Source organism: Balaenoptera physalus (genome assembly GCF_965194825.1).
Source record: "Balaenoptera physalus genome assembly, chromosome: 1".
NCBI classification, from domain to species: Eukaryota; Metazoa; Chordata; class Mammalia; order Artiodactyla; family Balaenopteridae; genus Balaenoptera; species Balaenoptera physalus.
In genome coordinates this window covers 142,797,269-142,810,081 of record NC_138882.1, presented here as the reverse complement: position 1 = coordinate 142,810,081, position 12,813 = coordinate 142,797,269, and the positions used below count along the sequence as shown (strand labels likewise).

At 33.0% G+C, this 12,813-nt stretch overlaps 1 protein-coding gene across 8 annotated transcripts in view; it reads right to left on the bottom strand.

The window, feature by feature from the left end:
- The window catches only part of DOCK7 (dedicator of cytokinesis 7), a 184,685-nt gene that overhangs the window by 37,522 nt on the left and 134,350 nt on the right, over window positions 1-12,813 (bottom strand). For all 8 annotated transcript variants that reach the window (XM_082453122.1, XM_082453123.1, XM_082453125.1 and 5 more), the window contains 2 exons: window positions 3,465-3,647; window positions 3,220-3,355 (listed from right to left, as the gene is read on the bottom strand). In XM_082453122.1, coding sequence (XP_082309248.1) covers window positions 3,220-3,355; window positions 3,465-3,647 — 319 coding nt within the window. The remainder of the gene's footprint in view (window positions 1-3,219; window positions 3,356-3,464; window positions 3,648-12,813) is intronic.

Genomic DNA, 12,813 nt, shown 5'->3' with positions numbered 1-12,813 from the left:
CTTAACCATGGTTTATAAGACCATGCATGATATGATCTTATTTCCTCCTACTCTTGTTTACACTACCATTATTGTGTGTGTGTGTTTGTGTGTGTGTGTGTGTGTCTGTAGTTTCACTACATATGCTACTGATTTAGGATGTGCGCAATGGTGGTTGTTCCTTTTACTTGATTGTTTTTCCCACAAATTTTCACTGGCCAATTATTCACCACCTCTGCAGAAAGGCCTTCCCCAACTCTCTACCACTTCCTTTCCTCTTAACTTACTTTCTTTCTCTCCGTAGCACTTATGACCACAAGAATATAAGCTACTTAAGAACACAGATTATGTCCATTTTGTTCACCCCTTTATGTCAGATACTGACAAAGTGTCTGGCACATCCTGAGAACTCAATAACTTTTTGTTTAATAAATAAACAAATTAAGAAGAATTCAGGGGCTTTCCTGGTGGTGCAGTGGTTAAGAATCCGCCTACCAATGCAGGGGACACAGGTTTGAACCCTGGTCCGGGAAGATCCCACATGCCGCGGAGCAACTAAGTCCGTAGCCCCGGCTCACTGCAACTAGAGAGTAGCCCCTGCTTGCCACAACTAGAGAAAGCCCATGCGCAGCAACGAAGACCCAATGCAGCCAAAAATAAATAAATAAATAGATAGATAGATAAATAAATAAATTTTTTAAAAAAAGGATTCATAAAGTAATTATTTATTTTGGTCCACAGAAGGCAGGACAGGAGGAAGATAGGGGCTTTCTCCCAAGCGGTTTCTAGGATGGAAGGCAAAATGAATGGTATGGGCTCCTTAAGGGGCAGCAGCAATAGAACTGATTCATACCAATCCAGCAGAAGTGGAGAAGGCATTGAGAATTGTGGAGAAAAACAAACAATAGAATCAAGTCATGACTTCAAGCTTTCAACTAGAAAACTAATGCTCCTTTTTGAAAACCATGAGACTTTAAATTGGCTGGGAGGATGGAAAGAAAAATGAAAGTAAAAATTCAGAGTTCAAATAGAAATTTTAAAAATACTGAGAAACAAATATAATTTGACACACAATAAAGGACATGTCTGGATACTCCTGCTTTCTCTCCCTTCCATTCCCTTTCTTTCTCTCTTTACCTCTTTGATTTTGAAACGTCTGTCTTTAAGAAATTTTGTGAAAGAAAGCAAAAAGATATGTCTATATTAAGACAGTTAACAAAATAAGTAACTGTGATCTATTTTCATTTTTATCATTAACTTTTTTTTCCATGAAATTGTCTCTCATCTCCTTAGTTAAGAATGTCTATCATTAGATGACCTAGCTTATTAAGTATCCAAATATATAAGAATTGCAAAGGTTTAATTTTTCAAAGACAAGAACTTCAATTCTTTTTTTTAAATTGAGACACAACTGACATATAACATTATATTAGTTTCCGGTGTTTAACATAATGATGCGATATATGCACATACTACAAAATGATCATCACAACAAGTCTAGTTAACAACCATCACCACACATAGCTTCAAATATTTTTCTTTTATGATAAGAACTTTTCAGATGTACTCTCTTTTGCAACTTTCAAGTATACATTTGTTAACTAGAGTCACGGTGCTATAAGTTACATCCCCGGTACTTAAGTATTTTATTACGGTGAGTTTGTACCTTTTTATCCCCTACACCCATTTTGTCCATCCCTACCCCCCACCTCTAGCAAACACCTATCTGTTCTCCGTATCTATGAGTTTGGGGGGGTGGGAGTGGGTTTTTTTTTTTTAATTCCACATATAGAACTTCGTCTCTTACATTTAAACAGTGGTACCTGTCCAAAGGCCACAAGTTCAAAAATGTAACAAACATATCGGTAACAGCCCCACTCTTTCCAACAGTAAGCCTCAGAAAGAGCTACTGTATAATATAAAGAACACTAAATTGGCAGTCAAAAGATCTTGGTTCTATCAGTTTATAATCTTAGGCAAGTTATTTACCTCTGTGAGTTTTATTTTATCTTAAAGATGAGGATAATTATTCATTAGGCTTTGGTAATAATTAAATGACCTAGAAAGTTAATTTCCATACTTAATAGAGGGTTGTTGTACACACTAAAAGAGTTAAAAGAAAATCAATAGGTACATTGTAAACTGTATATAACTGAAGTGAACAAACAGTGCTCTATTAATTCCAAAGGCAAAGACTTTGTCTTATTCACTATTAAATTCCAAACACACATAGCATATAAAAGATATTTAAGTTTACTTAAATAAACAATCATTAAGTTAAATGGCCTATCAAAAACAATAATTAAAAAATATTCATGTAAATGTACATTCACATTTTAAGTCAACAAATATATATCGAGCTGTCAGCAAATGTCATGTACACAGATGACTAAGCCATGTCCCTGACCTTAAGGAGCTCTCAGCAACAATATTACTTTAGAATTTGCGAAATGTTTACACACACATGGTCACTACAAAGATGATAAGATCAATTAGTTACACTACCTTTTAAAATCTCAAAACAATCACAAGTGGAAGAGGAAAGGGAAAGTGGGGAGATTAAGTGACTTGGCCAAGGTTATACGGCTACTGGGTAGCAGACCAGGGATTAGAAACAGGCTTCAAATGCTACTAAATTGTCTTCTCTTGCTGATATTTGAGTTTAATGGGCAATATCTTTGCCTTATATACAGGGTATATTAAATCATTACAAAACTAGGAAACTTTTAAGAGTAAAAAGTGATGCTACATAGAATGGATGACCAAGAGAACCATAATGTAAACTATAGACTCTGTATAATAATGAGCGTCAGTGTAGGTTCATCAGTTGTAACAAGTGTACCACTCTGGTAGGGGAGGTTGATAACGAGGGAGGCCATGCATGTGTGGGGACAGAGGATATATGGGAAATATCTGTATCTTCAGCTCAATTTTGCTATGAACCTAAAACTGCTCTTAAAAAATCTATTTTTAAAAATAAGGGATGCTATTAATAATCACACAAGGGCAAGAGGAACAAACTGAGATTATCCAGAGCAAATTGTAAGTATGCTCACCCTACTTAAATAGGAATTCTAACGTGCAAAGAAATGGCTATTCAAGTTAATTCACAGTTACGTTTAAAACACTATTTTAAAAGTGTAGAATTGTCAGTGAAGACTTGCAAAAATGATCACTGTGATAGTGTTCAAGGAAACTGAAAAAAATTCTCACCAGAAGGAGAAGATATTGTGTACATACCAAGCTGTCCTCGGCTTCGGCGCACCATTTCTTGCCTTGCACCTATGCTTCCAAGAATAGCTTCCTCAAGCTTTGCTCTCATGTCCTTTGATTTCTTAAAGGTCAAACTATTCATTCTTTCAAACACTTTCTTTCCCTAAAATTTAAACATTAGAAAAGAAGACACATTGAAGAAATTTTCTTCTTCTTTTCCACATTATGTTTCCCCTCTTGTTCATCTTTGCAATGGCACAATGATCACTTACTTTGTACTCAAAGCAAGATACACAAAGATAAAGCAGATCTAATAGCCGGTTTAGCTGCAGGACTGAGAGATCTGTAAACCACTTTTGTAAAACTGTCTCATCTGCATTCTTGAGAACCCAAAGCAGACAGATCAAAAGACTCCGACTTGATTCTGCTGAAAAGGTAGTGTGTTGCCTGCCACTCTGAAAAAAAAAAGCAGTAGAATGAGACACAAAATGATTAAAGACCATTTCTTTTTTTCAGTTGTTAGTTGTTTTCTTCTAAAAGCAATACAACAATAATTACTTTAAAATCAAATATTTCAAAAGAACCATTTGATTTAGACAATACTTGTGTAACTCATATAGAACCTTAAACTTAAGGTCCTGACATTTAATGAACCTTTCCTAGCAATAGAAGATTGTTTTAATCTATGACAGGGCTTCCAGCAGACTATAAACGTTAACAGAAAACATAAAGGGAAAAACTAAAAGGTCCTATTATTAAAAACTAAGATATCTACCAAAGACTATCAGACACAATATGAATAAAGGAAAAAAAATTGACTCTATATAAGACTATTTTAAGAGTATTATGTGATAACAAAATGTTTATCAGGTTTAGAGAATCACTATTTCCTATCAAGGGCCACTGACAAAAGGAAAAAGTCTTAGACCACATATAAGTGAAAAGTATTTTTACTTAGAGCATATAAATTTAAGGTAATATTCCCAACCTTCGATTTGTATTAGTATACAGTATGTGAAATACAAATAAAAACTAAAACTAAGAATTTGTTTACAGTACCATTTATTGAATATTTACTCTCTTCCAGTCATCATACTGAGCTCTTTGCATATATTATTTCATTTAGCCCTCCAACAACATTACTAAGCAGGTTGTATCATCTCAATTTTACAGACAAGAATGCAAGATGACAATAATAATAATGATGATGGCAAATAATGATGATGGCAAAACATAACAAAATTTGAAATGTGCTAGACACTATGCTAATTGCTTTTTCTTATTTAACTCTCTCAACAGTTTCATGAGATGGTATTAACTATTGTTATTTCTAGTTTACAGGTAAGGAAACTAAAGGCTAGAGATTAAGTAATTTGCCCTAAATCACATTCTAAGAAAAAGTAAAGCCACAATTTTAGTCCAGGTTAACCAGATGCCTAAGCTTATACTCTTCACCATTATACTACATTCTAATATTTGGTTAATAAATATACTAAATTATAACAAGAAAGCAGTGGATAGGATGTTGAGAGGAATTACAAAGGAAAGCCATGACCTCAACTACTACCCTAATCTCCCCTCTATCATGCATGATGGTTTCCCCTGAAACCATCTAAAGAGAGAAATATTATTACTAACGCCATTCTACAGACAAGAAAACTGAGACAAGTAGTTAAGTATCAATATTTCGTGAAAGTATTTTGCAATAAATGGTGGAACTGGGATTCAAATGCAGAACGTGTGGCTCCAGAAACCAAGCTCGTATCCACTATGTTTACTGCCTTTAATGGATGCATGCACATGTAAATAAATTCACGTACATAAACTCACTTAACCACTATGCTATACTGCACCTGACCTGGACACAAATAGCTTTGACTCTCACCCCCAAATCCACAGTCTCTCTCATAAGGAAAATGCTTCTTTATTTTAAAAGTAAGCACTTTCTACAGCAGAACTTTCAGGTATGCATAAATATATTGACTAAATTCTCAATGACTGATTTTTTAAAACAAAATTTTAAAATTATACCGAATTCGACAAACAGGTACACACTAACGTTTCTTATACCCCCACATAAACTGCCAATAACACAGTGACACACTCTGAAGAAAGTTGGACAAACATGAAAAAGACTCAGTAATGCAAAGATGTCAGGTTTCCCCCATATTGTTCTATAGGATCAATGCAATTCCAATCAAAATACCAGCCAGGTTTTTCCTGGAAGTTGACAAACTAATTTTAAATTTAATGGGGAAAAGCAAAGGGCCAAAAATAGCCAAGGCACTCTTGAGGAAGAACTAGGTAGGATGGGGGACAAATTTGCTCTACCAGATAGCAACATTTACTAAATAGTTAGAATAATTAAGACAGCTTGATATCGGCATATGGATAGACAAATAGTCTAATGAAATATTAGGAAGCACACAAAAAAATCCTATGCATATATGAAATTGTGACATACAACAGAGCTGACACTATGAATCAGTGGTGGAAGGATGAATTATTAAATAAATGCTGTGAGATAACTGACTTCCCTAGGGGAAAAAAAAGTAGACTCCTACCTTGCACTATTGTACAAAAAATAAATTCCAGACAAAGAAAGAACTTAAATGTTAAAAGGAAATATAAAAGAACATATTTATAATCTTGGGAGTAAGACAGAATTTCTTAAATAATACATAAAAAGCATAAACCATAAACCACAAAAAGATGATCATATTTGCTTACACTGAAATTGAGAATGTGTGCTTGTTCATTCAATTAATAAATAAATAGATAAACAGAAAAAGCACACCATAAATTAGTAGAAATTTGTTGCATAAAAAACCAACATATATACACTACCAAATGTAAAACCGATAGCTAGTGGGAAGCTGCCACATAGCACAGGGAGATCAGCTCAGCACTTTGTGACCACCTAGAGGGGTGGGATAGGGAGGGTGGGAGGGAGACGCAAGAGGGAGGAGATATGGGGATATATGTATATGTATAGCTGATTCACTTTGTTATAAAGCACAAACTAACACACCATTGTAAAGCAATTATACTCCAATAAAGATATTAAAAAAAAAATCACTACGCTAAAATGTAAAAAAAAAAAAAACACCAACCTGAGACTTGTATCCAGAACAGTCTTTCTCAATCAAGTTTCTATGAGAGAATTAAGCCCTACAAAAAACTGAGGGGCTGTTTTCTCCATTCTCTCAAAACATTAAAAATAAAAAGATAATTCTGGTTTGGTATTACCCATCAATGAATCTTCTGTGAAGGAAGAAACCACAACCCCAGGACTCTTATTATACATACAAGTAATACTGCAAATACAAAGTCCAGTACACAGTCACGAACTAGGCACACAAAGAAGCAACACATCATGAGTGAGAACTGACAAAACAGATAACAGAAAAAGGTACATTAATACCTGAGGTATTGAAATTATCAGAGACTATAAAATAACCACACTTTCTATGCACCCTTGCCCAAAAAATAAGATTAAAAATCTTGACTGGAAACTTGAAAATATAAAGAGAAATGTTTTATTGAAAAGAAATAGCAGAAACAACACAATTTAGAAAACTGAAAAAAATTTACCCAATAACCAAATTAAGAACTCAGTGGGTTGGTGTAATGTAGTATCAGGTATAGTTAAGGAGAGAATTAGTAGACTGAAAGATAGATCAAAAGAAACATTCCAGCATGAAGCACAGGCTAACAAAAAGATGGAATACACAGAAGAGTAGAGACAAAGACGATACAATAAAAAGGACTAACATAAGTTTAACTGGAATATGAAAGAGGAGAGACAGAATGGAGAAGAGGACATATTTGGACACATAACAGCTGAGAATTTCATAGAACTGAAGAAAGATGCTGAATCATAAATTTAAGAAGTCCAAAAGAGCTACCAAGCAGAATAAACATAAAGAAATTCAAAATTAGACTCAACAAAATTAGACTCAACAACTGAAACCACAGAAAGCCAATTTTAAGGAGACTATCAAAGAAACAACAGAAAAAAAGACAAGTTATTTTCAAAGAAGTAACAGTTCACCACAGCTGGTTTCTCAAAAAGTAGCAATGGAAATGAGAAGACAATGGGAACAATGTCCTCAGCAGGCTGAAAGAAAACAGAGGAAACTCAGATGCTATTTCTTAAAAAAGAAATCCTAATGAAGGTCAAATAAAGACATTTTTCAAAGAAACACAGCGAGTTCATCACCACAGAATAGAAAATTCTAAAGGATGTATTTCACAAAGTAGAAAAACATCTCATAGAAGTCACAAATCTGAGAAAGAATCAAGAGCAAATGAAGTGGTGAACACATGGGCAAATCTAAATGATAACTGATTCTATATAGCCATACAAAAATAATAATGATGATGTCTTGTGGGGTTTAATGATACATAAAACTAAAGATAGCATTTAAGTAGAGAGAAAGGTAAATGAAGTCAACCTGTTTTAAGATCCTTCTATTAACCAATGTGAAAGTAAAGGTAATGATTAATATTAGATTGAAATTTAAGAAAGCATATTCTTATTTGTAATACAATCACAAAAAGCATAGAAACAGAATGTATGACTTCCAACCTAGTAGAGAGGAAAAAGTGGAATAAGGAAAAAATAGAATGAGAAAAAAATGATCCAAAAGAAGATAATAAATGAGACAAAAAGAAATACATAACAGGGGTGGGAAAACATGAAGTAAAATTAAAATGTTAAGTACATTAATTTAATTATACTAAATGTAAATGGGTTTTAAAACTCTAGTGAAAGACAAAGATGAATAGACCAGATTTTACAAATATAAGACAAACTCTAACCATATGCTGTTTATAAAAGACACATTTAAAATATGAGAAAAAACAATGAAAGTAAAAGGATGGAAAAACTCATGCCATACACACACACGCTAAGCAAAAGAAACCTAGCATAGCTATACCAGTATTATACAAAATTGACTTTAAGGCAAATAAAAAATAAGCATTACAGTTCATGTTGACAAAGGGTACAATCCATCAAAAATATAACAATTTTAAATTAGATATTTCATAATAAGGCCTCAAAGGAAATAAAACAAAATCTGACAGAATGACTACAAGAAATTACACCATCACAGTTGTAGTGGGATATTAGAAAAAGTGAACAGAATTCAGTAAAGAGAAAGAAGATTTAAACAATAGGATTAACAAATTTGATGTAATACATGTAATGGATAAATATAGAACATATAACTAACAAATGAAGAATATGCATTCTTTTCGAATATGTGAGATATTTGCAAAAACTGACCAAGTACTAGACCATAAAACCAACTCCCATAAATATAACAAATTATGTAGAGTAAGTTCTCTGATCATTCAATTAGGCCAAAATCAGAAGCAAAAGGATTACTAGAAATTTTCGTATGACTGGAAATCTCAAACAAAAACAATTTTATAGCCCAAAAGTCTAAAAAGAAATCATAATGAACTTTAGATATATTTTGATGACTAATTAAAATGTTACCTACACACTGTGGTATGTAACTAACACAATAATTAAAGGAAAATGTTTTTGATTAAAATATGTATCAGAGAAGAAAGGATGAAAATTAGTGAGTTAAGTAAGCATCCATCTCAAGAAGAAAAGAGAACATCAATATAAAACCAAAAGAAAGTAGAAGACAGTAAATAATAAAGATAAACATTCAAAAGTGAGGATCAACATTGACCCCAAATTGGTTCTTTACACAAACTAAAGAAATATACAAATTTCTGTTGAGACTGATTTAAGACAAAAGATATAAAAAGCCAGTCACAGAAATAAAAATGTTTACTTCTACTATAGATGTTATAGACATTAAAAAGATCATAGGAGATATTTGAAACAACTCTGTGTGCCAAGAAATTTGAATAAATTTCTGCTAGAATAAAATTTATAAAAACCAGTGTAAAAAGAAATAGAAAACTTGAACAGTCTTACAATCATTAAAGAAATTATACAGGTAATTTTAAAACTTTCAAAAAAGAAAACTGCAGGTATAGATGGCTTCACTCACAAGTTCTCCAAATATTCCAGGAAGAAATAATTTCAATTTTAAACAAGTACTCTCAGGGAAGAGAATAAAAAGGGAAATTCCCCAGCTCATTTTAATTGGCTAAACTACCCTTGATTCCAAAATCTGAATAGAACATTATAAGAAAGAAAAAAATCTTACTAACACAGATACACAATCTTAAACAAAATACAGCAAACCAAATCTATTAATATACAATCATGAAAAAGTTGGGTTTAATTCAGGAATTCAAGGTAGGTTTAACACTAGAAAATCAACTGAAAGGGGTCACAGTAAAAGATTACAAAGCAAAATAAAATGACAGTCTCAATGGTGCAAAAAAGCATGATAAAATTCAACAACTATTCATAATTACAAAAATAAAACTCTTAGCAAACTAGGAACAGAAGGGGACTTCCATAATATAACAGAGGGTATCTTAAAAAAAAAACCAAACCCCAAAACCAAAACCTTTAGCACCTATGTTTAAGAATGAAATGTTGCAAGTTTCCCCTTTAATGATGCCAACTATTACTACTTCTATTTAACACTGTACTCAAGGTTCTAGCCAGTAAGTAAGTTATGGAAAAAAAAAACAGAAAGGAAGAAATGAAACTGCCAGATGATATGATTGTGTATGTAGAAAAAAAAATCTATACCTCTGTTATTAGTTTAGCAATTCTGCTGGAAATAAACATTATTGTTCAAAATCAATTCTATGCCCACATAAAAGCAATCAACAATTAGGGAGTTCCCTGGTAGTCTAATAGTTAGGATTTGGCACTTTCACTGCCCAGGTGGCCCAGGTTCAATCCCTGGTCAGGGAACTGAGATCCCATAAGCCGCGTGGCACGGCCAAAAAACAAATAGCAATCAACAATTAGAAAACAATTTTTGAAAAAGATGACATTTATGAGACTATAAAAATATAATGTTATATATATAAAATTTATGTGTATTATACATTATCATATTATATAATTTTATAATATTACTAAAATATTTTTAAAATATCAATGACCAACAATACACCTACAAAAGATGTTCTGGGCCTCTGGTGAAAGCTATAAAAGTTTATGTATGTGTAGAGACATTAAAGAAAGCCTAAATAGTGGGGAGATCTAACATACTCAAGGATTTGGGGATTCAAGCGTGTAAAAATATTAATTTTCCCAAAAACTGATCCATAGATTCAATACATCTTACTTTAAAATAAGACACTTATCACCAAATTCACAATTAAGTGTATGAAAAAGCAAGCCACAAAAAAAGAAAGAAATCTTTGAACCACTTATAATTGACAATGGGTTTGATCCAGACATATAAACTACTATAAATTACAAGCAAAGGCAGACGATCCAATGGAAAATGGGCAAAAAAACTCTAGATACTTCAAAAGAAAAAATCCAAATAGCCACTTATATGAAAAAGTGCACACCCTCATGAGACATCAGGAAAATGAATGCTAAAATGAGATATAATGATATACTACCAAATTGACAAAAATTTAAATGTCTGAATATTCTAAGTGCAGATGAACGAACATATGAAGGAACGGAAACTCTCATACGGCAGGTGCAAATATAAATTAAGACAAACCTTTTGGAAAACACCATGGCATATCTAGTATAGAAGAGGGTACACATATATGACCCAGCAAATTCCACTCCTAAGAAATACCCTAAATAAAAGTGTGTACATGCAGACATGCAGACAGGAAACATATAGAAGAATCTATAAGACTGTTATTTGTAACCAAAGGTCAGAAACCATTTATGCATCTATCAATAGAATGGGTAAATAAATTGATCTATAGTCGGACAATGGAATATCATGCCAAAATGAAAAATCAGTGAATTACAGCTATTTTTTACAACATGGAGGAATATTAAAGACATAATGTAAAACTAAACTATAGTATTTAGTGATGTAAACTTAGATGGTGAAACTATTAACAAAATTATGCAATTACTTCATTAGTTAGGATAGTGGGTGGCTTGGTGGATAGCTGTGGTGGGAAACAGCAGGCTAAGGATTTCTGGAAGGCGGTCAATGTTCTATATTTTGACCTGAATTGTGGTTACAAAGATATTCATTTTAAAATCTTTTGTAAACATTTACATTTATGTTTCATGTACTTTTTCATCTGTGGTATATTTCAGATAAGCAAGGTTTTAAAAAATGAATAACAAGGTCAACAAAACTGCAAATAGTGGTCATTTTGAGGGGAGAAAGGGATTGAATTGATGGCAAACTGGGAACTTCCATGGAAATTGCAATGTTCTATTTCTGAAGCTGAGTGGTAGGTACACTGTTGTTTCTTCTATTATTATATTTTAACTATACATGTACTTTATATATTATTTTGTATCTACAATAGCAAAAGCAAGTAAAAGAAAACACTGAAAAACTGGAATTCATCAAAATTAAAAACTTTTGCACTTCAAATGACACCATCAAGAAAGTGAAAAGAGGGACTTCCCTGGTGGTCCAGTGGTTAAGAATCTGCCTTCCAAAGCAGGGGGACACAGGTCTGATCCCTGGTCGGGGAACTAAGATCCCACATGCTGCGGGGCAACTAAGCCCATGCGCCACAACTACAGACCCCACGTGCTCTGGAACCCATGCACCACAACTACAGAGCCCACACGCTCTGGAAGCCCATGTGCCGCAATGAAAGATCCCGTATGCTGCAACTAAGACCCGACAAAAAAATAAATAAATAAATATTTAAGGAAAAAAAAAGGGAGAAGATAATCCACAGGAGAAAATATCTGCAAATCACATATCTGATAAGGAATTTATATCCAGAATATATAAAACACTCTTTCAACTCAATAACAAGAAGATGAATAACACAATTTTAAAACATTAAAGGATTTGAATGGGCTTTTTCTCTAAATAAGATATACAAAAAGATGTGCCAATAAGCAAATGAAAAGATACTCTCAGTATCAGTAGACTTTAGGGAAATGCAAATCAAAACGACAATGAGATACCACTTCATACACACTAAGGTATGAAGTATATATAATAAAAAAGAGATAACAGTGTTGATGGGGATTTAGAGAAATAGGAACCTTTATTCATTGCTGGTGAGAATTTAAAATGGAGCAGCCACTTTGAAAAAGTTTAGAAGTTTCTCAAAATGTTAAAGATAGAGATACAATATGACCCAGCAAATCCATTCCTAGGTATCTACCCAAAAGGAATGAAAACATATGTGGACACAAAAACATGTACACAAATGTTCATAGCAGCATTATTCTTAACAGCCAAAAAGTGGAAATGATTCAACTGTTCATCAACTGATAAATGGATAAAAATCTGGTCTGTCAATATTTAGGAATACTATTTGGCATTAAAAAAAAAAGTACTGATACATGTCACAACATGAATGAACCTCAAAAACATTATGCTTAGTGAAAGAAGCCAGACATAAAAGATGACAGTGTATAATTCCATTTATATGAAATGTCCAGAACAGGCAAATCTATACAGACAGAAAGTAGGTTAGTTGCTGCCTAGGGTTGGGGCTGTGTGGAAATAGAGGGTGACTGCTAATAGGCTTCAGGGTTCTTTT